General features: G+C 48.2%; 3 protein-coding genes across 4 annotated transcripts; 1 reads left to right on the top strand and 2 right to left on the bottom strand.

The window, feature by feature from the left end:
- Nucleotides 732-5793, bottom strand: MRPL27 (mitochondrial ribosomal protein L27). The gene is made up of 4 exons (XM_005693669.3): nt 5707-5793; nt 3548-3679; nt 3063-3130; nt 732-1139 (listed from the first exon to the last, which is right to left on the bottom strand). The coding sequence occupies exons 1-4, from the start codon at nt 5744-5746 to the stop codon at nt 933-935; spliced, it is 447 nt and encodes a 148-aa protein (XP_005693726.1). The 5' UTR covers nt 5747-5793; the 3' UTR covers nt 732-932.
- EME1 (essential meiotic structure-specific endonuclease 1) lies at nt 5693-12229 on the top strand. 2 transcript variants are annotated; one of them, XM_005693667.3, is made up of 9 exons: nt 5693-5851; nt 7339-8147; nt 8231-8358; nt 9156-9245; nt 9337-9458; nt 9663-9789; nt 10022-10137; nt 11100-11289; nt 11537-12229. In XM_005693667.3, the coding sequence occupies exons 2-9, from the start codon at nt 7364-7366 to the stop codon at nt 11711-11713; spliced, it is 1734 nt and encodes a 577-aa protein (XP_005693724.2). In that variant the 5' UTR covers nt 5693-5851; nt 7339-7363; the 3' UTR covers nt 11714-12229. The 2 variants fall into 2 exon arrangements, with proteins under 2 accessions (XP_005693724.2, XP_013827847.2); XM_013972393.2 differs by having other exon boundaries at nt 5842-6063.
- LRRC59 (leucine rich repeat containing 59) lies at nt 11981-24712 on the bottom strand. The gene is made up of 7 exons (XM_005693668.3): nt 24361-24712; nt 22581-22640; nt 20475-20633; nt 20150-20254; nt 17311-17383; nt 15100-15273; nt 11981-13909 (listed from the first exon to the last, which is right to left on the bottom strand). Exons 1-7 carry the CDS (start codon nt 24463-24465, stop codon nt 13665-13667), a joined length of 921 nt encoding a protein of 306 aa, XP_005693725.1. The 5' UTR covers nt 24466-24712; the 3' UTR covers nt 11981-13664.

The following is a 26367-nucleotide window of genomic DNA, read 5'->3' as shown; positions in this document are numbered from 1 at the left end:
ATCCCCACTGAGACTTCTTTCTTCACCCTTCCACTCAAGCCAAGATTTTAAAGGTCTTGGGTTGACAATGAAGGCCTGCTCTCAGCCCACTCTAGGACCAGAATGAGTATTCCTGAGGGCAGATTCTTTGCTGTAGTTTACGGTTTTTGATACACCAAGAATCAGAAAACAATGCCAGTGTGGTGTGTCTCTGGGTGAGAAGAAAGCAGCTCATTTGTCTCATCCCTGGAATCGTATCCAGTGATGTATCTTCCTCATCCCTGGAAGGACCTTAGTATTCCAGGCCAGATGGGGCCTCTCTGCCCTGGACCCACACAGGCAGGAAGGGATCTGCCACGTGACCATTTCTAGGGCTATTGCCCCAGTTCCCTCTGAATGTGGCTCCAGGAAAGAACACGACCACACTGGGTTTCTCTATTGACCCTTTAGCCCCTCCTACCCACTCTTTCCCAGCCTGACTTCTGTGGGATCCAGGAGGGGAAGGATCCAAGAAAGAACACAACCACACTGGGTTTCTCTATCGGCCCCTTGGCCCCTCCTACCCACTCTTTCCGCAACCTGACTTCTGTGGGATCCAGGAGCTTGTACACCCTCAAGTACAAGCTCTCCTCTTCCTTGTGGAAGAAGGAAAGTCCTTCCTCTGGAGTCCCCTCTTCTCATTCCCCTGTGTACACCTGAGAACATGAATAAACAGATCAATATGCCGCTCCATCCAGGTTTGTCCCCAAATAGCAGAAACTCGACACTAGCTAACTTTATTGTTGGCCCCAGATCAGGTCTCCCAAAGGGCTTCCACCAGTCACTTCAGAGTCTCCTGCAGTCACCGCCAAGCAGACTCCTTCACTGGGAGGCCTTGTCATCACTCCAACTCTTGATGATGTCTGGTACCATCCTCTCCTGTCACCTGGCCTCCAAAGGCCTCAACCAGGAGGTCAAAGCATAGCTACCAGTTTGAAGGTGCCCTCAGGCTTGGCAGGAACCACGTGGACAAAAGTCTTGTAGAGCACAGCCCCTTCGGGCAGCTTGGTGACCAGATCCACAGCCTCCGAGTTGCTGGGATTGGGCACGTAGACCTCCTTAGTGTAGCGGACTACCCCTTCCTCCAGGGCGTACAGGCATTTCTTCTTTCCCAGCCCCACCTGCAACACAAGGAGTAGTCAGCTGGACAGCCGGGGGGCCCATCCCAGGGCTCTAGGATAGACTCTTCACAAAGATTCAGGCCCTGGGGCCAAAAGGGAGGGTTCAGAAAGCTCCATACAAGGCTCCCTTTCCCTGTGGGCTTGGTAATGATTCCACAATAAAGGTGGGAAAAAAAAACTCCAATAGCCAATCCTAGTGGTTATTCAGTCCCTGAGGGTAATGCCTGGACTTCTATCTGTACAGGTGGCCAGAAGCCACACTGGACAGATGCCCAAACCAGGCCCAGGAAAAGGTCTAATCACTGCTCCTGGGAGCCTGCTTCTGGGAGGCTTACCATAACACTTGATGCAACATTTTCATCTATATGGTGAAGTTTAGGCTCAAAGCTACATAAATAATGCATATACTAATTAAACAAAAGTAATGATAAACGTTGGGACTTCCCTGGTGGCTCAGACAGTAAAGCGTCCAGGTTCAATCCCTGGGTCGGGAAGATCCCCTGGAGAAGGAAATGGCAATCCACTCTAGTACTATTGCCTGGAAAATCCCATGGACAGAGGAGCTTGGTAGGCTACAGTCCATGGGGTTGCAAAGAGTCGGACACAACTGAGCGACTTCACTCACTCAATGATAAAAGCTAATACTGTGTCATACTTACTGTGTGTAAGCACTATTCCAAGCACTATTATACACATTAACTCACTTAATTCTCACCTTGTGAAGTAGGTACTATGTCTAAATCTGATTTTCAGGTGAGAAATATGAGCGAAGAGATTAACATAAACTGTTTATTAAATATATACATATTATTAACTATACATATCTTAGCTGTTTTTTCATTTATCGAACTCGAGATTAGATATGTGGCAAATTTTATCCAGGCAGTCCTGCATTATTCAGCATTTCTCAAACTAAAAGAACAGACTCTGGTTCAAATCCCAGCACTACGACTTACTATGGTGTGATCTGAGCAAGTTAATTTACTTCACTATGTCTCACTTTTTTCAACTGTAAAATATGGATAAATATTAACTACTTCATAGGGTCATCTTGAGAATTAAATTAAAATTAATAATCAGAAAGAGCTTAAAATACTGCCCAGGTCAAAACATATTAGTTTTTATTACTGTTGTTGTTATTTTAGTAGAACTAAAAATGAACATAGCCACAGACTGAATGTCTCGAGTTCTTAAAAAAAAAAAGTTACTACATATACAGTCAATTCACATACAAATTAGCATTTTTGAAATAATTATAGGTTACCATCATTCTTTCTGTGCCTACTGAAATTGCCAAAACAGAGGTAAGAAGGGAGGAGGGAATAGAGTACAGGAGAAACTAAACTAACATTTTAAACAATGTAAAGAACAGAGCATAGATCTGTGTTACAGAACTTTCCTGCCTTAGCAAGTGATGCTAACTTGCTGACGCTGAAATTCCTGCCTGGTATGGACCTAATTTCTGGCCCATATACTGAATCCTATTTTATTAAATTCAAGTTGTCTTTCAGGGACCTAATAACAACTTTATGCAAAGGAGGAATTCTTAAAAATGAAAAAACTGAAATTAGTTTCTCAAGATTAAAAAATTATCTTAAATCACTAGAAATCTCCTCTTCCAAGAAATGGGGGTTAGGCAAAAAAGTGACCTGGGAGTCAGCAGACCTGGTTCAAATCCCAGCTCTGTCACTACCCCAGGAGCCCCTTTCTAAGTTTTTGGCATCCCACCTATAAAATACAGATGATACCTACCTACTCTCAGGATGGGAGTAAAGATGAAATAAGATAATGCAGGCCCAGGAATCAGCGCGATGCTTGGGGTTTGGTATGCACCCAACAGATGCAACTGTTATAATTACTGTGCTCAGGAGCATGGAGAGGTGAAGAAAAAGTGGGGGTGGAAGGAAGCACAAAGCAACTTACATGGGCACCTGGGTGCCAGCGGAAGTGGCGCTGAGTCGCAAGGATGTTGCCAGCGTGAACATAGTGACCTAGAAGAGAAGTCCACAAGTGCACTGCCTCTGGGTACCAACAATGAGGCAGACAGCAAGCTGCTAAGAAAACACAGTAGCCCCCACTTTTCCTGGCCCAAATGCTGCATACCAGCCTCTAGACCCGGCCCTGGAAAGGACCAACTCCCAGAGGGTCTGACACAAGCAGCCCACAACCCCTCCCTGGGAACCTCCACTCTAGTCACATGGCCAAGGTTCCCACCTATTTGCTCATCCTCAGCCCCTCCACCTTGCTTCAGGTCTTATCTGCTTCTTTAATTTGGAACTAAATGTTCTGGTAAGCAACATGGAGAGTACAGGGCTAGGCACTTGTGTGGTTTGCCTGCTCTTCAGAGGAATACCAGGGCAGCAAGGGAGGTTGCTAAGTGGGAAGTGGAAGGCAGGCCATACCCTTACCCTCCATTTTCTTGATGCCAAAGCGTTTGCCTGGAGACTTTCCACCAAGGTTCTTGGAGCTGCCACCTGTCTTCTTGGATGCATGTCTGACAGCAAGAGCTGCAGCCTGAGGAGGGCTCAGCAGGGCTGTGACTGCACAGAGAACAGAAATGCTGTTCCAACAGAGAGGCTTCCCAGGAGATTCTCGTTCTTTGCCTCAGTGGGCCATTTGCTAAGCTGAGAGGCGGCAGGGGGCATTTTCAGGGTAAGTGAAGATGTGTGAGCAGAAATGCCACGTGACTGTGTGGGTTTTCAGGGAATGTCTGAAGTCCTTGTATTGTCCACAGTGTAAGTGCTACATGAGTTGTGTGTGTGGCCTAGGGTTTGGAGGAGGGAGTAAAATACTAATGGAAAAAAAAAATACCATGTGTCCTGGGTTTTGACACATGCAGTCCTACTGAGGAGAAACAAAACCACAGAAACAGAAGCCAGCAAGAGGACGCCACAGAGCTGCCTGTTTCAGTCTCTCACCATTACACCCTCAAGATTCCATGCACTGTGCAGGGGCCAGACCACACAGCCCAACAACAGAACACCAGAGACAGGCTCCTGCTTTGACCTCACCCACCACCCTCTTAGCCACCCACCCATCCATAGCACACCAGATACTTGTAAACAAAACGGGCAGCCTCTCTGAGGGTGGCTCCTACAGGCCCCTGCGCAGTTCAGAAGGCCGGTCCCTTTGTTTGGCAAGCCCATTAAGCATAGAGAAGACTGATTGATAACCATGCCCTTGTTACTCTGACCTCTCCATACTCATTCCAAAGTGCTCAATGGTATTTATTTTAAAAAGGAAAGTGAACTAAAATTCATGCTGACCAGGATGGAAGCCCTGTGCTAGGCACAAGCCCTTGCCAGGACAAGCCCAGGATTGGGAATCCTTGCATTCAGGTCTCCAGATACAGCTGTGTTAATCAGGGTCATGCCAGAGTCTTTAGAAAAGTCCTGTGCGACCCTGGAGCCTGTCAGTTCATAGTTTCTAAAACCTAGGTTTCTGAAGTTTTAATTAGAACAGAGACTAGCTGGGACAAAAGGCCAGAGATAAGGACTTAAGAGAGACAACATATTAAACGCCCAGCATCAGGATCTACCTACCTTTAAACACCTCTACATTTGTTCACTTACTAAAGTTAAGAAACTGGACTTTGGCTTTACCTACCTTATCTCATTCACAAATCTTTCCCCTTCACCCTATACCCCATCCTCCTCAAAGAAAATGATGCTATCACCTACACAGCTGGTCAGGCAGAAGTCAAAGAGTCATTGTAGATGCCTTCCCTTTGCTAACCTCAGGTATGGAGGGAGTCCATCAGCAAGCTCTGGATTCTATCTCCAAAACAGATCTCAAACCCACCCATTTCCCTCCAAGTTCACTGACACCAACATCCTGATTAAACCATCTTTCATCAGGTCTATTGCTACTACTTCCATCTGCCTTCCTCATTTCTATTCCTACTCCTTTTAAGCTCACAGAGGAGCAAGAGCTTCCTCCTCAAAATGGAAAAATGGATCAAATCATTCTCTAGCCCCTCACTCTCTTGCAAAACCAGGCCTCCTACCATCCTTAAGGTCTTAACTTATATGTTACCTCCTCAGAGGGCTTCCCTGACTACCCAACCTAAAAGAAAAGACACAGACACATTTTTCCCTCTCGGTCACAGCACCTGTAATGATTCACAATTTTATTTATGTGCTTATTTTCTGGCCTATCTATTACAAGTAACTTTCCTGGGGCTAGAGACTGTCTTCAGCAACCCTCAACACCTACCAGTGTCTGGCACAAATGCAGACCTCAATCTACTGAACGAATGGATTAACTTTTTGAGCGCCTATGTGCCAACGATAGCAACCTATTTTTGTAGATGAAGGGATCTAAAGAAACCCAGATAGAGGAGGCCGCAAATAACAGCAAGGGAAACTGTAAGAGCAAGCCCGTCCAGGTAAGGTCACGTGCTCCACGCCCCAGATGTCACGTGATCAACGACTGCCCCGCACATTTCCCCCAGTCTCCTCCTTCCCCCAGGCTCCTCCACGGGGTACCGCCTCCACCCTCAGGCTCCCTGCAAGGTCTCCACTGCACTTCTACCCATCGCCCCGCAACGGCCACGGCGTCCGATTACCAGCAGTCCGGGTCCTCCACGCCAGCACCGCCAACGCCATGTTTTACGTACTCCCGCTTCCGGTGTTAGAGTTGCGCTTCCGCTACCGGGAGATCTATTTCCGGGTCCTGCGTGGCAGACGAAAGAGTGGCGCCACAAGTTGCTGGTGAGCGCTGCTGGGCTGCTGGTGGGCCGGCGGCGCAGGGCCTACTTCCTGAGCCAGGGTCTGCTGGGGCTTGGTGGCCGCGGCCTTTGCCGCCGCGTGTGGACGACCTGTCCGCCGTGTGCCTGCGGGAGAGACGTGGAGCGAGCTCTGCAGGGGCTTGCTTATCCGATACCCGCATTTTGCCAGAGTTACCGAGGTTGACGCCTCAGACGGTAAAGAAACTGCCCGTAATGCAGGAGTACCGAGTTCGATCCCTGGGTTCGGAAGAGCCCCTGGAGAAGGGAATGGCACCTACTCTAGAATTCTTGCCTGGAGAATTCCATGGACAGAGGAGCCTAGCAGGCTACACAGTTCATGGGGTCGCAAAGAGTCAGAAACGACTGACTGAGTGACTAACACTTTAACCAAGGCCTGAGCGGGGATAGGGAGGTCCCTCCCTAGTCGTTCAGCTTTACAGAGCACTTCCTGCGTGCCAGATACAGTACTAAGCTCTATAGATTACTTAAATTTTTTTTTTTACTTTCTCACATCGTTGTAAAGTAGGTAATGTGACTATCCCTGTTTTACTGAAAAAGCATGGCCGGGACAGGTTACATGGCTCATCCTGCAGTGTTAGTGAGTATGTTCAGATTGTCTTGCGCACCACCCATCAATGGCGACCCTAGATATTTCTGTAAGAGAACTGAAAGCATCCCCACAAAAACTAGGAGGTGAATGTTCATGGAAGCATTCGTAATGGTCAAAAATGGAATCAAACAGAATGTCCACCAGGTGAACGGACAGACAAAATGTGGCCCATCGATGGAGTGAAGTGTTACTCAGCTATAGAAAGCAATGAAGTCCTGACACATGCTACAACATGAGTGGACCTCGAAAACATGCTAAGTCACCGGAGTTCACATACTTAGGACTCCATTTCTGTGAACTATCTAGAATACCTAGTACATTTGTAGAGACAGGAGTAGGTTTATGGTTGCCAGGGACTCCAGCCAAGGGGAAATGGACTGACTGCCTAATGGCTATGGGATTTCTTTTTGAGATGATGAAAGTGTTCTGGAATTAGATAGTAGTGATGGTGATACAACCTTGCAAATATACTGAAAACTGCTGAATTGTGTACATTTTAAAAAGATGGAATTTTATGGTATGTGAGTGATATCTCAGTTAAAAAAAAGAATGACTCTTGAAATCTCCATCTTACATGCAGAGATCAGTAAAGAGATAGTATTGGGTCTTGTTCCTAGCTCATTAACATTTTTTAATAGTAACCTCCACTTTGTTTATACCTCACAGGGATGTGAGGAGGGTTCCTGTTAGACTACAGACATAGCTGTTCTGAGTTCCAGATTGATCGTATTGAACCATGTCCTATTTCTCTGTTTCTTCATTTCTCTGTATATCATTTATTTCCATAAAGCTTGGCCATAGAGCACAACTGGACTGAATTCATTGCTACAGCCTGTGTCTCATCTCTCTTTTCATTGCAGGGAATTAACCTGATTGCACATACTGATGGCTGTAAAGAAGGCATCACTCTCACTGGATTCCAGTGAGAGTGACTCTGAGGAGCTGCCAACATTTGCCTTTCTGAAGAATAAACCATCTTCAGTAAAGAGGAGGCAGCCTCAGGAGGACGAGAAGATTGTAGTGGTTGACATCTCAGATTCTGAGGCCTCCTGTCCGTCACCAAAATTGAAAGATCCACCACTCGTTCCAGAGGCCGCTGAAACTGTCATACAAACAGAGCCAGTCAGTGTGCTAAGCAGTGGAAGTGAGAATGAGGAGGAATTTATGCCCCTGGCTGAGAGGCTTATTTGTAAGTTTTTGACTCACAAACAGCTGAGCCCTGAAAAATCCAGCTCCCCATTTGAAAGGGTTTTGGATCATCAAAATAAGGAAAGAGTATCACATGACTGGCAAAAACAGCCATTTACAAAGATCCGTGATATTCGCCTCTGTGGTACCTCAGAGAGGCATGCATCAAGTAACAAGGACCCTGTGGTAGACAATCCATGCCATCAGCTGCCAGCCTACCAAACTACCTGCACCGTCCAGAGCAACAGCTTGACAATAACCAAAACAAATGCTGAGGTGCCCCTGCCTCAGAAGAGATGCAAGTATAGTCAGAAGGTCCAGAAGAGCAGCGCACAGGGATGCCAGCAGTGGGGACGAGCAAGCCAGAAGGAGAGCACCCAGAGGCAACAGGAAAGGAAGAAGAAGACAGCCCTGGTTAACAGGCTGAAAGCTCAGAGGCCAGAGGAGTGCTTAAAGCACATCGTTGTGCTGCTGGATCCAGGTCCTACCGACATCTTTCTTTCTCTCCTGCTGGGTAAACTGCTTTCTGGGTCCCGCTGACAGTCCCTTTCCCGTCTGTTGCAGCGCTCTTACAGATGGGAGGTGGGGGTCAGCTCCTTGGAGCCCTGCAGTCCATGGATTGTTGCTGTGTGATAGAGGCGCAGGCTGTGCCTTGCAGCCTCACATGGAGGAGAAGGGCTGGGCCCTCTGAGGTAGGGGTTTTCTGACTGCTGTCTCTCCTCCTCCTTAAGTTTTACAAGATAAGTATGCTTTTATCCTAAAGGCTATATCTCAGTCAAGGCCCTGCCTGGAAAGCAGATGGCACACTCAGTATAAACTTGAGGAGGGTTTAATAAAGGGCTGTTTTTCAAGGTGTGGGCAGGGTGCAAGGAAACTACAAGGGACAGCTCCATCCCTTGTATAACAACAGCCTTTACTCAGTTTCTCCATCTTGGGTAGTGCTGCCATTTCAGATTGGTTAATGCTGCACTGTAGGATTGTGGACTGTACGTGACCTTGGCTTTGTTTGACTATGCCTTAGTGTGGTGAAAGAGAAGTGCTCTCACAGACTGAAGTTTCCTTGGTGATTCTTATCTTTGTCACACAAAACCTATTCCTTTCCAAGAGCCGCTCAGCTCATACTTTGCATTTACCCTCAAAGCCCAGATTACATATTAGTTCCAGATTCTTCAGAAGAGTTTCCTGTCCTCCATTCCCCAATTCCAAATGCGTAGAATATTGGCAGTTACTTCTCAGCCTATTTCAACTAACCTTTCATATTCACTACTAAAGTGCAGTACACCAAGGTTGAACCATTGAGGACTGGGAGGGACGGAATTATGGGTTACTATTTCTTGCCACCATGATTTCATTCCAGAAGAAAAAGGATACTGCAAAATGGACTAGGCCAATGGGGATGAAGTCATTCACCCAGAAGGCCTGGGTTTCTCTCAGGTGCTGAGCACCTGCTGACCTGCCTCCCTTTGCGGGGGTCTGTTCCCTTTAACAGGATGGCGAGGAGGGCTGGGTGGAAGAGCCCATGGTTCTGGTGCTGCTCCTGGCAGAGGTGTTTATGTCCATGATCTACCACTTCAAGCAGGTGGGTACAGCCAGAGGGGTGGGTGCTGAGGCCAGGCAGAGGGCTGGCTCTAGGGAGCAGACATTCATGCCCTTTCTGCCCCTCCATGCAGGGAAGTCTGGGCAGCACTGAGGAAGGGAAGGAAACACTTCGGAGCTTTGTGACTGACATCACAGCGAGGACAGCTGGGAAAGATCTGTCCCTGGTGATTGTGGATCCAGAGAAGCACTTCAGGTTTGGATTTGTCCTCAAGACTTAGTATTAAAAGGGGCAGCTCTTGGGCCAGCAGGGGTGGATTTATTCATCCCAGATCTGGGTCCCTCTGCAAAACAGCATCCCTCCTAGCCCTTTATGACTCTCTGGTCCAGCCTTCTCACACCTCTTCTGCCTGAGCTCAGCCTGGAGCTGCTACACTTTTGATTTCCTCCCCTGCTCCAGTGCTCCAAATCCTCTAAGAAGGAAACAGAGAGTGGCAAATAGAGAACAGGCCAAGGAGAAGAAGAAGCAGCAGAAACAACCAGAGGCCAGCACAGTGGCCATGGCGACCAGGGTAGATATGGAAGAGGTAAGAACTTCTGTTGCCTGAATCAGCGTGGGCACCCACTCTCATCTAACCTGAGTTGCTAAAGAGTAAAATGTCTGCTGGACACTACTTTCTGCCCTGGCACTAGGTAGGAAAGAAGGGCCAAACAGGGAGCCAAGGGATTGGGGTGTAGCTTCGGTGAACAGTGAGAGGAGAATAGTTTCAGACTGGTCTCTCCATGCTCTTCCAGTCCATCCTGCTTTGGGGTTTCTAGGCGCTGGTGGATCTGCAGCTGCACACAGAAGCCCAGGCTCAAATCGTGCAGAGCTGGAAAGAGCTGGCCGACTTGGCATGCGCGTTCACAAAGGCCGTGGCTGAAGCGCCCTTCAAGTGAGTGCCCCCCGTCGAGTCCTGGCTCAGTGGCTGGGCCTTGTCCTTTACAATGATTCTGGTACCCAGAGATCTCCTTCCCCTAGCTCTGCTGCTAGTCTGTAGTTGCTCAAGCTTGAGGCAGAAGCAGCTGACTTAACCCTGGGGATTCTTGGAAGGAGCCTTCAAGCACGGTCCCTTTAAAATGTTCTCCTTTAGCTTATATGTGTAGGGATTGCCTGGTGGCTCAGATGGTAAAGAATCTGCCTGTAGCGTGGGAGACCTGGGTTCACTGCCTGGGTCGGGAAGATCCCCTGGAGAAGGGAATGGCAATCCACTCCAGTATTCTTGCCTGGAGAATTCCATGGACAGAGGTACAGTTCATGGGGTTGCAAAAGAGTCCAACACAACTGAATGACTAACACTTTCGCTTAGGTGTAAGTTTATGTTCTGCAGATTCGTACGGGGTTATCAGTGGGCCAAGTTACCAGGATTCATTGCAGATCAGGTCACAATGAAACATGCTTTTGTAAAACAATTTTTTAGCCTACTTAGCTCAAGGGCTGTTCATCGTTAGGACTTAAAGTTAATGAGACCTGAGAGACAGTCGAGTCCTTCATTTTATACCTGAGGGAACTGAGGCCTGAAGAGACTGACTTGTCAAAGTTCCGAGCAAATTAGAACCAGAGCTAGACTCTAAATTGCCTGACACCCAGTCTCCTGTGCCTACGCCTGTGCACACTGCCTCCCCAAATAGAGCCCAGTCTCAGTGTAAGCAAGAATCTGGTAACTTCTTTTAATGAAAAGGAGTAAATGTTGTTTTTAAGGGAATCTAGTTAGTTTTTAAGCAACTAGCATTGCCTGGGTGGAACATTGTACACACCTCTTCCAAGGTCAGAGGAAGGTTTTTAAGTTCCTAGTCAAAGGGACAAGTGCAGCAGACAAATGCATGACTTTTAGCTCCTCAACTGCACCGTTTGCAGGAAACTCCGAGATCAAACTAGTTTCTCCTTCTGCCTGGAGAGTGACTGGGCTGGAGGGGCCAAGGTGGACCGCTCTGGCAGGGGGCTTGCACTGGTCTGGAGGAGACAGATTCAGCAGCTGAACCGGGTCAGCCTGGAGATGGCCAGTGCCATTGTGGACGCCTATCCCTCCCCACAGATCCTGATCCAGGTATGCTCTTCCAGGGTCACTGCCCAGTGTGCTGTGGCCTTGGTGGACCCCCAGTTTCCATGGACAGCACTGCTGAGGGCCCAGGAATGCCTTGTTAAGTCCACAGTGCGGGTCTGAGATCAGAGTCAACACTGATCAGGGAGGGAGGACAGATTCTCATCCTCCAACACAAGCTTCCTATCCTCTGTTCGTAGATGAAGAATGGCTGTGGGTGGTGTGGTATTAACAGCTCATTTACTACTTTCAGGCTTATAAGCGGTGTTTTTCTGAGCAAGAACGCCAGAATTTGCTCGCAGACTTAAAGGTGCGCCGTGGGGAAGGCGTGACAGCCACCTCGCGCCGTGTTGGACCAGAGCTGTCCAGGCGTATCTACCTTCAGATGACAGCTTTGCAGCCAGATCTCTCCTTAGACAGTGCAGACTGAAGCCAGCCCTCAGGATAAGGATGGAAAGCTGGTTTCCACCACTGCAGCATGACTGCAGTGTAGGAATGAGGAGCACCTCCTGCAGCACAAGCCTGGGTCCTGCCCACAGCAGGCTTTCCTTGGTGTTGCTATTTGTGATAGTGTCTCTACCTGCCCACCTGGGGTGGAGGCCGAGATGCCTTCCTCTCCTAGCAAGTCAACTGCCATGTATGAACTGCCCCTGCCCTTGCCCCAGGCAGCCCTCAAAAATACAAAGGAACAAAGACAGACCACTCAGACATGTATTTAATAATCGTAGAAATCCAAAAGTACCCCAGCATCAAATCTCCAGGCCGCAAGTGAACTGCCCTCAGCTGGTGGCCTGACGAGGCTGGATGTGCTCTTGCCTTCCCCCGACCCACCGGAGCTCCCTCACCCAGCCAAGGAACGGGGATCCAGTCACTGTGCCAACTTCTGTATTCTCTTAATCTCATCTTATGTCCTGTGTTTAATTTTAATAAAGCATTTGTACCATTGGCTCTGGAGCTTAGAGGAAAAATAAAGGAATGTATAGTGATTCCGAGTAAGCTGTGGGCCTACGCAGTTCTCCCTGAGGGAGAACTTTTCTTTCTTTTCTTCCATTATCGGGACAGTCACAAGCGTCAGTGCTATCCATGGGCCACTAGTGCTGACAAGCTGGACCCCGCTGTCTCTGAACATGCCAGGTTCTCAATCTCCCTGGGGAAAGGCAGGGAGCTTTCAATCACGAGTATTCTGTGAATGAGCACCATGACGGCCATTTCTGATGTAGTGAAAAGAGGTGAAGGAGGCCACAGAGCAAGAAAATGCTGACTCTGGCAGATAAAGGGAGTGGACAGTGCTGCCTCGCTCATGCTAGTGGTTAATGTGCCACTTTTAAACTCCATGATGTCTAGGATCAATGCTAAACATCAAGTCTCCTATGAAGCTTAGTTTTCAGGTTGCCTATGTGGTACTGAGTCACACCAATTATGTAATAGGGCTGTCACAGACAATGTGGCTTTGCAAGGATCCAGCTTCTTGTTTATTGGCAATCAAGTGATTAATGCTCTCAAACTGATGCCAGGAGCCTGGACTGTGCCCATTTTATAGAAGCCACATAAGTTGTGGCAGGACTCTGCAGGAGCTGCCCAAGACCCTTGTGGCTATGAGATTTCTATTTATAGGTCATTAAGTCTGTTTCCCATGAGAGATTCTATACTCCAGCCAAGAGACACCCAATTCTTGTGTAAGTTTTGTTTACTCAGGACATTATAAAGAAGGTAAAATGATGGGGAAAAAAAGATACCAGGGTGGGAATCCAGTTCTGCCCACAAACTAGCTGGAAGACCATAGGCAAGTCATGGAAAGCCTCAGTCTCCCTGTCTACAAGTGTTACATTGGACTGGATAATCTGGAAGTCCTGTCACAGCCCAAGATTTTGTATGGCTGTTAAAATATCTGAATGTCTGAGATCCTTAAAAAGTAGGTATGCCCCTCCCCCGCAATTTAGATGAGATTTGCCAAGTATGGTGTTCCCCTAGTCCCCAATAACACACTGCCTCCTGACCTGCCCTGGCTCCCCAGGGAGGAATGAAAGAAAGGGTCTGTGACATACAAAAGTATAAATGTAGTGACAGCTGACCTTTAGTAGAAACGCGTCTTGCCTTTACACAGCTTTGTATAACAACTAGAAAAGGCTCTCTCCCTAACCCAAGCCTATTCTTTTAAGCATGCAGGTAACTGTCCACACCTCCTATTTCTCCTTATTCCACCAGGGAACCCTGACTGAGGAACAAAGAAGTGTTACAAAGAGGAGGTCTCAGGTACCAAATGGCAGCCATTTGATGATGGCAGGTAGGTCTGACACTAAAAAGAGGTTGTGTCCAGCAGAACCCAATTCCATAGGAATCCAAGCTCCAAGGCTGGGAGGCAGCAGGTGTCGAGGACAAGCTCACTGTTGAGAATCGGTCTGCAGGACCCACTGGAGGATGTCATGGCTGCGCAGGCCCCGGACGGCATTGTCGTAGATGGTGTTCACACTGGTGCAGAGGGGCTGCTGCTGCAGCTCGGTCACCCGACAAGCAACCAGCCCACCAGCCACACACAGCAGCAGCAGCAGCAGCAGCTTCAGCACAGCCCAGGATCGAGTGTGTTTCCGGGGTGGTGGCTTACGGGGGCGAGAGCCGGACTTAGATTCTGGAGGGGCAGAGTCACAGTAGACAGAGTTCAGGCAGTTAGGGAGAGGCGCGCTCTAGTCAGTGCTAGCCGCCTCCGTGCACATCCACTCACACCCCTCCGCTCTGATGAAAACTCCCCAGGCCCTCAGGAGAGCACAATTACAAGGAGACTTGAGCTCTTAAAAACTTTGCTATGCAGAGATTGAAACATGAACTTTGTCCCTTGGATCTCAGGGAGTAGACTGAAAGCGGATTCATTCATGCAGATGTCTCATGTAGCATACAGTCCCCAGGGTCCTAAGTTCTCCTCCAGAACATGCCAATGATCCAGGCCCCTAGGGCCAAGGGCAGGGCTTTATCAGGAGGTGTCAAGCATGGATAGAGTGCTACCCATTTGGGGAAACAGGTTCAAAATTTATAAATACTTCTAATATATAAAATAGCCTGACACACATATTGGCAACAGTGATTAATGCTGGAAATGGGATTACAGGTGATTGCCATTTTCTGATATATACAGAAATTCTCTGCAATTAATATAGCCAGTGCGGGGCAAGCAGGGACAGGCGCAGGCCTCCCCTCCCCAGAGCTTCCCTGTTCAGGTGCCTTCCCCTCAGGGGCCCCTTTTGGCCCAGAAGATATAGTCCTCACTTACACATGGAGCCACATTGCTACACAAATCCAACAGGGCATACTCAGGCAAAACGCTCATGTGTTTTTTACGTGACATGGCTTCCTGAATGCAGGCCACGTAATTCTGTGTTCACTAAAGAGTGATCTGGTCCAACTTGGAAAGAAAATCACAGGCCACGCTGGCACCACTGAGACAGCACCACACACTCAGGAGCCCAGTCACTTGCTGGACGATGGGAGGATCTTCTAACGGTCATGTGACCACAAGTGATCTTCACCTTTCTGGGTGATTTTAGAATCTAACCTTTACAAAAAGTGCAACTCCCTGTTCGGGAAATGTTCTCAGCCACATCTGATCCAAACACGTGACACTGGGAAAACAAACCAGTCAGGGCACTAGGAGGGTTCCCATTCCCTGTAAGTGGATCCTCCAAGTTACTCCCAGACTTTAGAGTATTGTACCTGACAAGGTCTGTAAGCTTGTTCGCTCACTCGCTCACTCAGCTACGCCTAGAAATCTAAGCCATTCTCTCACCACACCCCTCCTGGAACCCTGCAACTGACAGGAAAACCTACTCGGGGCCTGATTTGCCTCCTTCTTAGGCTTCTTCTCCTGCTCCCGCTTGGCCGCTCTGAGGGCGTCATACTCCTTTCTCCGGCGCTCCTTCTCTTCTGCCTTCTCCCGCTTCCGCAGTTCCCGCTCTTGAGCCTCCTTAGCTCGCTGCTTGGCCTCCCACTTCTTCTCAGCCTCTGCAAGAAAGTATACCCCAAAGTGGCTTCTCTCACAAACCTCCAGTGTGCTATCCCAAGTAATTAATATGGATTCAGCTCCCTTCCCCTAATGCGGTGGATCACATGTCTTTCTGTTCTCTGGGAAGTAAGCCCTCCCTAAAATACAACAAGCTGCTCTCAGGGTTTGCCCACTGGATTCTTATTAAGGGGTTCCTAGCCACAGGCAGCAGAAAGAGTAGGGTGACATAGCAAGAGGGGCATAAGAAAGGTATGGGTGATGAGTCTGGTGCTCCTTCAGAACTGTGATTCACAGCCATTCACAGCCTTGCACAACTCAACTATGAGCAGAGGAAAGAAGGGAGGTGTTGATTCCATGGGACTCTCATCTTTCCAAGCTTTGGAAAGAAATGTGGCATGGGAGGGCAGGATGAAAAAGTGAGTATTCAGGTTCAGAGTTAGAAAGGTTGGAAATGTTTTCCTGAAAAAGTAAAACTAACAGCTTGTCAGAGGGTACTCTAGACTTCAACTCAGGAGTCTATATAACATTCAGATTTATTCCACAGCTCAAGTATGTTTACATACGACACCCACCTTACAAATAACTGGTTTCTAAAAATGCATTTCCAAATAAGTTATCTGAAAGACTGAAGTACATTTTTCCAAAGCCAGAATGCCACAGATGGTGGTTAAATGTCCTGTTAGGGCTCAAAAGCCTATTTGAACTGTCATGTATCTGAATGGTAGTAGTGTTAGCACTGTAGCTTCCCACTGCTTTGTAAACAAACTCCAAGTTCCAGATGGGCACCAAGAATGCCAAGAACACACTCTGCCCAGCCTTAAGAGAACATGTGCCATCCAGAGGCAAAAGCAGCAGCAGTCACAGTGAACACAGGCAGCATGTACAAGGGACTGTCACAACCTGGGGGTTCTCATCTCGGGCCTGCCTACAATCAGCACTACGTATGTCCCTCTAACCATGGGAGTCCTCCAGTAAGGGAGCTCAGAAGTCAGCCACCAACAGAGCATCTGCTGTGTGCTGGGCCTTGTTCTAAGTGCATGGATACAGCAGTGAAGAAAAGTCAGGCTCTACTGCCTAAGTCATCTAATTTCTAGAGAAGGAGACAAACAATAAACAAGTGAACAAACAGTCAAAAAAGACAGTGATGTGTGCCATAAAGGAAATAATCAAGGATGTGACAGAGAGTGGCAGGTGGGTTGGCAATTCTAGCTTGAGTGGCTCTGAAAGGGTTATGGTTAACCTAAGGCAACATCTGAGCAGAGATAGGGACCATATGAAGCCAGTAGACAGCCACATAAAGATCTGAGGGAAAAGGAAATCAAGCAAAGCTCCTAAGATGATACTGTACTTGGTGTGTTTTGCAACAACAGAGGCTTGTGTGGCTGAGGGTAACTGTACTCTCTCCCTGGCACGTGGTATGAGGACAGAGAAGCAAGTAGGCTGGGGTATGGCAGGCCTTGTCAGCCATGTTACTGAGTTTGAATTTCATTCTGAGTTCAAATGGAAGCCATGAGAGGTCCAGCCAAATAGTAGCAGAATTGATTTATGTTTTAAAAAGATCTCCCTGGCTGCTGTGTGGAAGGGGCACAAGTACGAGCCAGGGCATGGTGCTAGGAGGCACTGTGGCAGTCTATCGGAAGGAGACTTGACTAGCACTGGAGGTTCCACAGCTCACAGACTGGACACGAGAGTAACAGAAGAAAGCAATCATGGACACTTCCCCAATTTCAGGCTTGAATGAGGACGGTGATTTCCCATTATGGGGGAACAGTAGGAGGTACTAAAGGGGATCTGGTTTAGCCATGCTTAATTTGAGATAACCTACTAACCGTCTAAGCAGACAGAAAGACAAGCTATTGAATATGGCTGTGGGTCTCAGTGGGGAAGCTGGGACTGGAGAGATGCTGCCATCTACCACCACACTATTCCCTACTGCCCTGCAGGGCTCCTCTCCTGGATCCTAGCTCCTTAAGCACGAGAACCAGCTGGCTGGGGTGAGGACCGGGAAGATGACTAGAGAAGGGGGGACGACCTACCTCGGTCTGTTTCCAGTCGCCGCTGCCTCTCCCGCTCCTGCTCCGCTTGCACGGCCTTCATGTGCTGTAGCACCTGCAAAGGGAGGGGAGGGCGCTGAACCACTCCGGTAACTGTCTTCACGCGGGGGATCTCAGAGACTGCTCCCTGCAGCAGCCCAGATCACCAGAGCCCTGGAAGCAGCTAACAGAGTGAATCCTACCCTGTGTCCTCACTGCACCAGCCTCAGTCAGAGAAGAAACACGAACCCAGTTCACTCAAGCTCACAAAACAAAGCTTGTGAAACACAATACCAGTTGGAACCTGTAAAAAGTTCTGCCATTAACAATCACTTCTTACAATGCTCCCAGCAACTTTTGTGTGGTGCAGAGATAGCACTTTCACTAAGATGTCTTCCTGTCTGACCCCTCCTTTCGCCGCCTCAGGTTCCCCTCCTCCCACTTATGGGGAGTTTTCTTACCCATCTCAGTCCTAGACTGTAAATGGGCATGGACTATTGTCCTTAGCTCTGCGGTTAAGCACAGAGCTTAGCTAATTATAGGCACAGGTATGATGAACAACTGACTGGATGCCTACTGTAAAGGTAAGGAAGAAAACCCAAGCTCTGATGTCATGTGGCTAGAAAGTAGCACAGCAGAGAGTGCAGGTCTCCTGAGTTCCTAGGCCTAGGCCAGAGCTTGTCCCTCTTACTTCCACTGCACAGAGGCAGGAGAGTTCTCAGAGAAAGGCATTATATGTGCTCATTAAACACTTGCTTTTTTTACCTTATCTTCTTGACTGCATTAATAAGAGAAGAAAACCTAAAGCATTCTAAATTAAGACAGCAAATTGTCTCAACTGTCTGTTTCATGAATGCACTAGGCTATTCACTACTGAATACTAGATATGTATTCAAACGTAAACATCTTTCTTCATGGAAACTTCAGACATGGCTACATCTGTCCTAAGAAGGGCTCACGGCAGGCCTGCAAAAGCCGCTCCCTCCAGGAACCTGGCTTAAAGCCACAGGAACCCTGTCCTGAGTAACCCAGGACCAGCACCAACAGTGCACCGTCTGACTCCTCTCCAGAACAGTCACACTTACTTAAAAATGGCTGCTCAGCAAGGAGCTACAGGATCTGGAGGAAGGTCAAGCATGATGGGGAGAGGTGTGGCCCAAGTCCCTGTCTCACTCTGAACTCTGAATTTTATATGAGTGCCAATCATGAAGTTGGTTTTAGTTGGGTAAAAGCTGGATAAGTAAGGAACTGGCGTGTTTAAGAGCTGCCCCTTTTAGCTTGGCTACAATACATGAGGAGTTAGTTATCTGACCACACAGCCTGTTCAGAAATGGGAGAGGCTCCTCTGGAGCCTCTGGAGGGTAGATTTTGTCTACCTATCCTAGTCCACAGCAGGTACTAAGCAGCTGACGATTTCTACTAAACTAACAAATTATGTTTAAAAGGTGCTTTACTATGAACCAAATAGATCAGTTACTATGTAGCCACAGGGTCAGAGCTGGCAAGACCAAGCTAACTCCTGGAGACAAGTAACCTCCTTCTGATTGGCCCACACCACTCCTGTACGTGCCTAAAGGTGTGGACAGGAGACAGCTCTGGGCAGTGGGGCCAGGAACATGGCTTCTCACCACATCCACAATGCACCGTGCTCCCAGAAGCTCTGTCGGTGAATATCTGTGAATACTAAAGACCTTTACACTCAATAAAAGTTATTTTTGTAGGTAAAAAACTAGAATATCAGCATCTTCTTTGGTTTAATACATTATTAGGTGAATGAATAAATGAATAAATGGATAAATCAAAGATGTTGCACATTCAGAGTTTCTCATGTCAGAGATACAAAAGTAACACCTACTTCCCAGGGTTATGAGGATTACGAGATGAAACATGGAAAGCACATAAGACAAAAGAACAGTCAGTGGTGGCCACTGTTAGTTTTCAGAACAGACATCACCCTTAAAGCCCAGTTTGCAGAACAGGACTTCACTAATCACTCGTACTGTTCCCCATTGAGGGCAAACTGTTGCCTTGGCTTCTTGGATGCACTGATGTTGCATTTGGTTTCTTTAACAATGGGTGATATAGACTATCTAAGAAGTCCTGAGCTAATGGTAAGAAAAGAAAGGCCATTACTCCTGAGATTCATACGGAGAACCCATCATACACACATTTCACTTACATTAATCTAGCATTTAAAGTTAAATCCTTTTTTGTTCACAACACCCCCTAAACATATAGCCAAGTCATCTGGTGCTCAGCTGAAGCAGCAGCAAGGTTCTAAAGCTGCAGGGAAAAAATGACTACAGCTAGAATCGTTGAGAGGTGGGTACAGTGCTGTTCTTAAGAAGCAATGTAAAGCACCTTCAAGGTTATTGGAAATGTTTGCCTTCCAGGCTGCCAGTTGGTTCCTTTCTCCTATGTCAGATGACTCAATTGAAATCAAATGCCAAGTCTGCCCAAGATGTGTCTGTTTCCAGCTATAAACTTACAAATATTAACAACATCTTTATTATCAAAATTCCTATAATAACTTTACTCAGAAAGGCCATAGTCCCTAACCTTTTTGCTCCATATGAACAAATATCAACAGTACAGTGTTGGATCATGCCAGGTCCTGGTTTCTAAGAACAGAAGCATGGCAGCAGAGCAGAAGAGAGCACTGTTCTAGGATTATAGAGTAAACAGAGAAACAAAGGTGCCTTTGCCTGATAGACTCGTAGTAGACATGTTTTAGAGACGCTTGTGTTTTAAAAAAACACAGCTACAGGTGCCCTGGCAGAGAAAAACAAGAGGCAGATCCCAGGGCAATGTGTGAAGAAACCACTGGGGAGCTCCTGCTTACCTTGTTGGCACACTGCTTACACTGCTTTTCATCCAAGCAGTCCCCTGCCACCTTGGCCAGGACAGGATCCAGGGGGTTATCCTTCAGGTCCAGCCACTTCAGGCTCTAAAGAGATGGGGCAGAGTGGCTGGTAAGTCCAAGCACACAGGAAAAGTCCCTCAAAGCAGAACAAAATGAGCAGGAAGAAAGTCCTCTTACAGGGAAAGCCACCTGAGGCTGTGGCAACAGAGTGGTGTGCCTGTCGGCCTCTCTCGCAGCCACATCCCCGCAGTTCCCAAGCACTCTGCCACACCTGGCTATGAAACACGGGCTCAGGAGTCATTACCTTGAGCTGAGCAAAGCTGACAGGCAGGGTGACCAGCCTGTTATTGAGGAGGTCCAGGTGCTGGAGGTTGACCAGGCGGCCAAAGTCCGCTGGCAGCTGCCGCAGTTTGTTCTTACTCAGGTCCAGCTTCACCAGGTGTGTGAGGCCACAGAAATCCGACTAGGACAAAAAAGAAAGAACACCTAAGCCTTGGGCTCAGTCCGGGAGCCCCCACCTCAGAGGCACCTATGCACAAATCCCAACTCTATCTTGTACCAGCTATTCCAGCTTGAATGAAAATGGAGATAGCAAGCATCACTGCTGGTGGTAAGCAGTGAGACAGGTGCAAAAAGGCTGAGCTGGAAGTAGCCATTAAGTGTGGGTTCCTTCACCCCCAGTTCTCTGACCTGCCGTCAACAGCACATTGTATTCAACTTTCATAGAAGCTGCCCAAACATGGTGTGACCATCCAATTTTCTAAAAAGATCAAGTGCTCCTTGTGTGCATGCATGCAGCTGCATCCAACTCTTTGCAACCCCACGGACTGTAGTCCTCCAAGCTCCTCTGTCCATTGAATTCTCCAGGCAAGAATCCTGGAGTGGCTTGCCATTTCCTACTCTAGGGGATCTTCCCTACCGAGCAATCAAACCTACATCTCCTGCATTGGCAGCTGGATTCTAAACCACTGTGCCACCTGGAAAGCCCCTGTTCTTTGTGTACCCAGTTTTATTCTTCATTGTTCTTTGCAGCACCTAGCACATTACTGAGTACACATGCTCAAGGAGTATTCTCTGAATGATTGACTAAACAGGCTGGGGCCCATCCTACTCATATCCTGGCTCTTTGGCACAGTTCAAAACATCCCTCTTGTCATTAAGTCTTTGCTTGGCACTCATCTGAAGTGACGGTCCAACCTCAGTTAACGATGCACCATTTGTGTTCTCTGCTGCTGCTAAGTCGCTTCAGTCGTGCCCGACTCTGTGCGACCCCATAGACGGCAGCCCACCAGGCTCCCCCGTCCCTGGGATTCTCCAGGCAAGAGCACTGGGGTGGGTTGCCACTGCCCTCTCCGATTTGTGTTCTCTGGGAACCTGTAAATGCCAGTGGATCTACACTTCAGGGGAACACATGACAACTGAACAAATTCAAACTGAAAAACGCACTTGGTGGTACCAAGTGACAATCTGACAAAGTTGCAGCAGGCTGCAAGGACTTGCTTCCCTTCTTTAACTAGATATAAAATACTCCTTGAAGAAGTGGAATCTCAGATGCTTTTTCCCAGTGTTAGAAACAAATCTCGATGAGCTGCAAGAAGATGCTATAGATGATAAGTGAGGCCCAGGAGAATACTGAGATGGAAATGGACTAATGATCCAGTGAAGAAACTGCCAACTTCTGAGACTTGATCCCTGAGCCAGAGCCAGAAGAGTATGGCAAGCAGTGACAAAGCCAGAATAATGGGCAGAAAAGGCAACAATGACAACTTAGGCCTGCCAGTGAAGGAGCACTGTCATGGAGGAGAGACCAACCAGGACCCAGAAGGGGCAGAGCAGGGCTGAGTGATTCACAAGTGGAGCAAAAGGATAACTGGGAGAAGTTGTTCAAGGAGAGTCAAAAGTACTAGGTTGGATGCGCTAAACAAAACTGTATTCCAAGTATTGGGAAGCTAATGATGATAGTTCTACAAAAACACACTTTCTCCTGTTCCCCATCGAAACATGCACAAGGAGACCATTCCGAAAAGCTTTCTCTCTGGAATGCAAAGAAACTTACAAAAGAGCCTGTAGCCTCCTCTGCTGCAACAAGGAAGTAAACTGTTTTTCAAAGGAATAAAATAAGGCTGAAAAAAAGATGAACCCAATAAACAATTCAGCCAATATCCTGTTGAGTTTAGTTTTCAGTGGCCTGGTTTTCCCACTGTTCTTAAAGAATGAGGTCTCTACTTTGCTTCCCTTCCCACTGAGACAAACCACCCCACTCTACCTGCAACACACTCCAACTTAGTGGTAGCCTGCCTGCAGGCCTATCCTAAAATTATATTTTATGACATGACCCCCCCCCCCCACCCAGACAGGAAGGAGAAGCATCAGGGCTCTCGAAGAAATCATGCTTGCTTGCCAGCCTTACCGGTAGAGTCGTCAGTTTATTGCAGGACAGATCCAGTATGGTGGCCTTTGGGAGGGCAGCCTAGGAAGGGAATGAGAAAAAAATGTCAGATCAACACATGGAACAATTCAGTGACATCTGCTAATGAAGCATTTTCCAGAGAAAGTTCCCACAACTAGAAAAGGCCTTGTTAAAAAAAAATACTAAAGTATAATGTTCCTGGAGACACGAAAGGAAACCTAAACCAGTCAACCATGACCAAGAGAAGAATGTAAAGAGAAAGGAGGTGGCTGTGAAACATCCCAGAAAAAAAACAGGTTCTTAGAAATTCTCCATAGCACTTTTAATATTCTCTCTAGCACCATCCTGATTAGGTTTCAGGAAAGAGACTCTGTATAATATAGCTTTGTGATTTCCATATTCTCCAGTTCAGAACCTTCCAGGCACTCACCATACCCTTGTGACTAAATGAATGAGTGAATGCAGAGTGAAAAGAAGGCTCTCCAAGCCCACCTATTTTCCCATGGGGTTCAGACTGGAAAGATTCAGCAAAACTGACCCTTCTGCCTCTGAGGGGTGGTGCTGCACCAACCAGATGCCTGGGGTAAATGATTTGGGACACCAGGCCTAAGGCCAGGCTGAAACATGGGGAAGAAGGCAAATATACAGTTAAGGACACGGGGCCAACATGCACTTTCCAAATGTCAGAAAGTCCCAAGGAGGAGGTTTGACCACCTAAAACGTTTGAGATATTACAGTGGGAAGAACACCTCAGTAATAGCCACATGCATCAGTATTTGCTACCTCCCATGTATTTTACATTACAATCTTATTTAATTCTCCCAACAATCCTATGAGATGGGAACAATTATCACCATTTTATAAATGAGGAAATCTAGGCTTAAAGGTTAACTAGCTTGCCAAGGTCACTCAGCTATTACACAGTGAAGTTGATAGATGAACTAGGAACCCCATTCTAACCTCCATATTACAGCCAAGGTGGAGGGTAAACTGGGCCAAGTGCCAAAGGTAAATGTAATTCATTAAAGGCAGTGAGGAAAGTGTAGGTCATCCAAAGTGAGGCTATGGTGGGGGATGTGGGTAGGGAACCAGGTGGGCATAGCAGGGATATACCATCCAACTCCACTTTGGCAACAAACTAGTCTTGTAATGTCCCTGGGGCCTCAGGCTTGTTTCCCAGTTGGGGATGTGAGAGTAGGTGGGTGGAGGGGTGAGCCACAGAGGCGCATATTCCCGCCAGTTTCAGAGTTGGGAAAACTTTGCCAACCAAGCAGTGAGATTTCACTCTCTTCGTGGAAGGACGCCTCAGGGCTGGGGCCGCAAGCTGGGATTGCTGACTTCCTAGAAAAGTCCGCTTCTGGGCCACACCCAGGAGTACCCGGAGGCCTACTCGGACCGAGTCATTCATTCATTTGTTCATTCATTCTCCGAATACATCCAGCAAATGCTCCAACAGCTCCCACTTTGGGCAGTGCACGGAGCTGAACGCTGTGAAAGCCTCAGGAATGGGGGTGGGTGGGGGTGGACGAAATTCACTCCTCACCCTTAAAAAGTCCATAGCCAGACAAGCAGCTCCTTCCCATCTGGAGTTGCGCCCAAGTGACACGTGTACATCCCAGGAAGAAACTGGAGCCGGACGCGGCCTCCCCGGGGACTTAGTCCCACTCCCCCGACCTGTTCTAAGCCATGGAAACTGAGGCATGGGAAAGGAGGTGACCTACGCAGCAGGGGTCAGCGCCAGTCGCGGGTGGGCGCCTGGGCCTTGCGGGACTGTACTGACCAGCTCCTTGACCGGGACCTCATTCAGGTCGCTGAGGCTCAGGTCCAGCTCGTTGCCGTCCAGCTTGTCGCGGAGGTTCCCGCCCTTGCTACCGGCCTTGGTCATGGTGACACCGGCTAAACGGGACCCAGCTGCGGGGTACTGACGGGCAAGGGAAGCGCTGAGAAGCCGCTCGTCAGCTCACCGGACTCGCACCCAACCGACAACACCTGCCCCCTCTGCCACTGCAGGTGCGAGACCGCCGCCTCCCGTCCGCCTGCTGGCCGCACTCTAAGCCCCGCGCCCTGCTCCCACCGGTGCCACCGCGACGACGACCACTTCCGTGTCCACGTCACCTTCCGCGGCCACCGAGACGCGCTGGGCCAGAAGGGTCTGAGCGTGTGAGGGAGCGCCCTCTGGCGCCCAGGATGGCGCCCCGCTGTCGCCGCCAGCGCCGGTGGCGGCGAGGGGGGAGGGGGACGCGGAGGAGCGCGCGGGGAGGAGCGGAGGAGGGGGAGGCGGAGGAGCGGGGTCGGGGGAGGTGGGGAATGGCGTTCAGGCTTCAAATTCCGCTGCCTGTTAAAGTAGCCACGTTCCCTGGTGCCCGGAGGGCGCGCTCCCAGGCAGTCGTCGCTGGTACTGTCAGGAGGCGAACAGACTAGGGGGCCAGAAGACCTTGGCGCCATCCAAAATTTACCTCACCAGATCTCCCCCATCTTGGATTAGGAGCAGAAACTGAGTGTTCTTCAAAATTACTCTTTGTCCTTTATTTAACAATCCCCAAACTATCATCTTCCAGAAAGCTTTGCCTCTCTCATCTCCTCCTCACTGCCCCAAGCCCTTGTCCAGGCTACCATCAACTTGAGCCTGAATTACTACTCTGAATCTCTCTCCCTCCCATCCACCCCCAACCCAGCTGCCCAGATGATCTTTCTAAAAATTTAGCCAAGTCTCTCCTTTGCTTAAAACCCTTCAGATAGCTACGTGTAGGATATGGGCCTCTCTCATTTCTGCATTGAGTCCAGCGTGCTCCTGCAGCCTCCTGACCAGCTCTGGCCCCTGCCTGTGATGCTGTGGAGGCTTCCAATAGATGGTCTCCACACATTTCCCTCTCCAGAAATGGCCCTGCCTTCCCCACCACCTTCTCTGCCTAGTTAATTCCTAGTCCTTCAGGAAACTTCCCTGAGGTTTATGAGTCCTTAAGCAATCACCATTAATCTACGGATACATGAGAAATGTGCATAGTAATGGTCCCTGGCTGATAGGACGGAAGGAGCAAAGTACATATGACAGGGTCTGGCACTTAGTAAGTACCCAACAAATACTGGCTATCACTCATAATCCACCTGGTGTTATACTTTCCTTTATGTCTCTTTCCTCCACTCTGGCTTGTGATGGATGGCAGGGATTTCGTCTTTGTATCCCTCCCCAGAATCTGATTCAAGGTAATTGCTCATTCAGGGGTCTGTTGAATAAATGAATGAGGCACTTTACCCACTGCAGATCTCAGTTTGCTTATCTTTGAAATGGACATATTAAAATTTCTCTCCGAGGGGAACTACAAAGACTGAATGAAGTCAGTGCTAAGGCCTACTCGTTTAGCAATCATTATGTGCGCCTCTTCTCATCCCCAACAAGGCCCTGTGCTCTGGGCTTCTGGGAAACAGACAAGGGCAACTGGGTAACAACGCATTAGCACTTGGCAGTCTCTAAAGCCTTTGAGCATCCGTTCTTAGTTTGATAATGTACATGAGGAAACTCTGAAACACATTTTATTGTTAGCTCTCTTTTATGAAGAAAGAAGTAACTTGGGAGAAGTAACTCGACCTCAGTCACACAGATGTTTGAGGGGAAGACCCAAATTTTTAATTCCAAATCCTATTTCTTTTCACTACACCCTATTTCTCTACCCCTACTCTGGGAACCTACACAAATAATTATTATAGAAGGAAAAAAGAATAAGGGCCTTAACACACGCAGGTAAAATCTGTCTGTGAATGTGTAGGGCTGTGTAGGTGTACATTTGAG

The sequence above is a fragment of the Capra hircus genome, chromosome 19, assembly GCF_001704415.2.
Source record: "Capra hircus breed San Clemente chromosome 19, ASM170441v1, whole genome shotgun sequence".
In the NCBI taxonomy this organism is placed as follows: domain Eukaryota; kingdom Metazoa; phylum Chordata; class Mammalia; order Artiodactyla; family Bovidae; genus Capra; species Capra hircus.
Note: the sequence above shows the minus strand (reverse complement) of the source record. Positions and strands in the feature narration are given on the sequence as shown.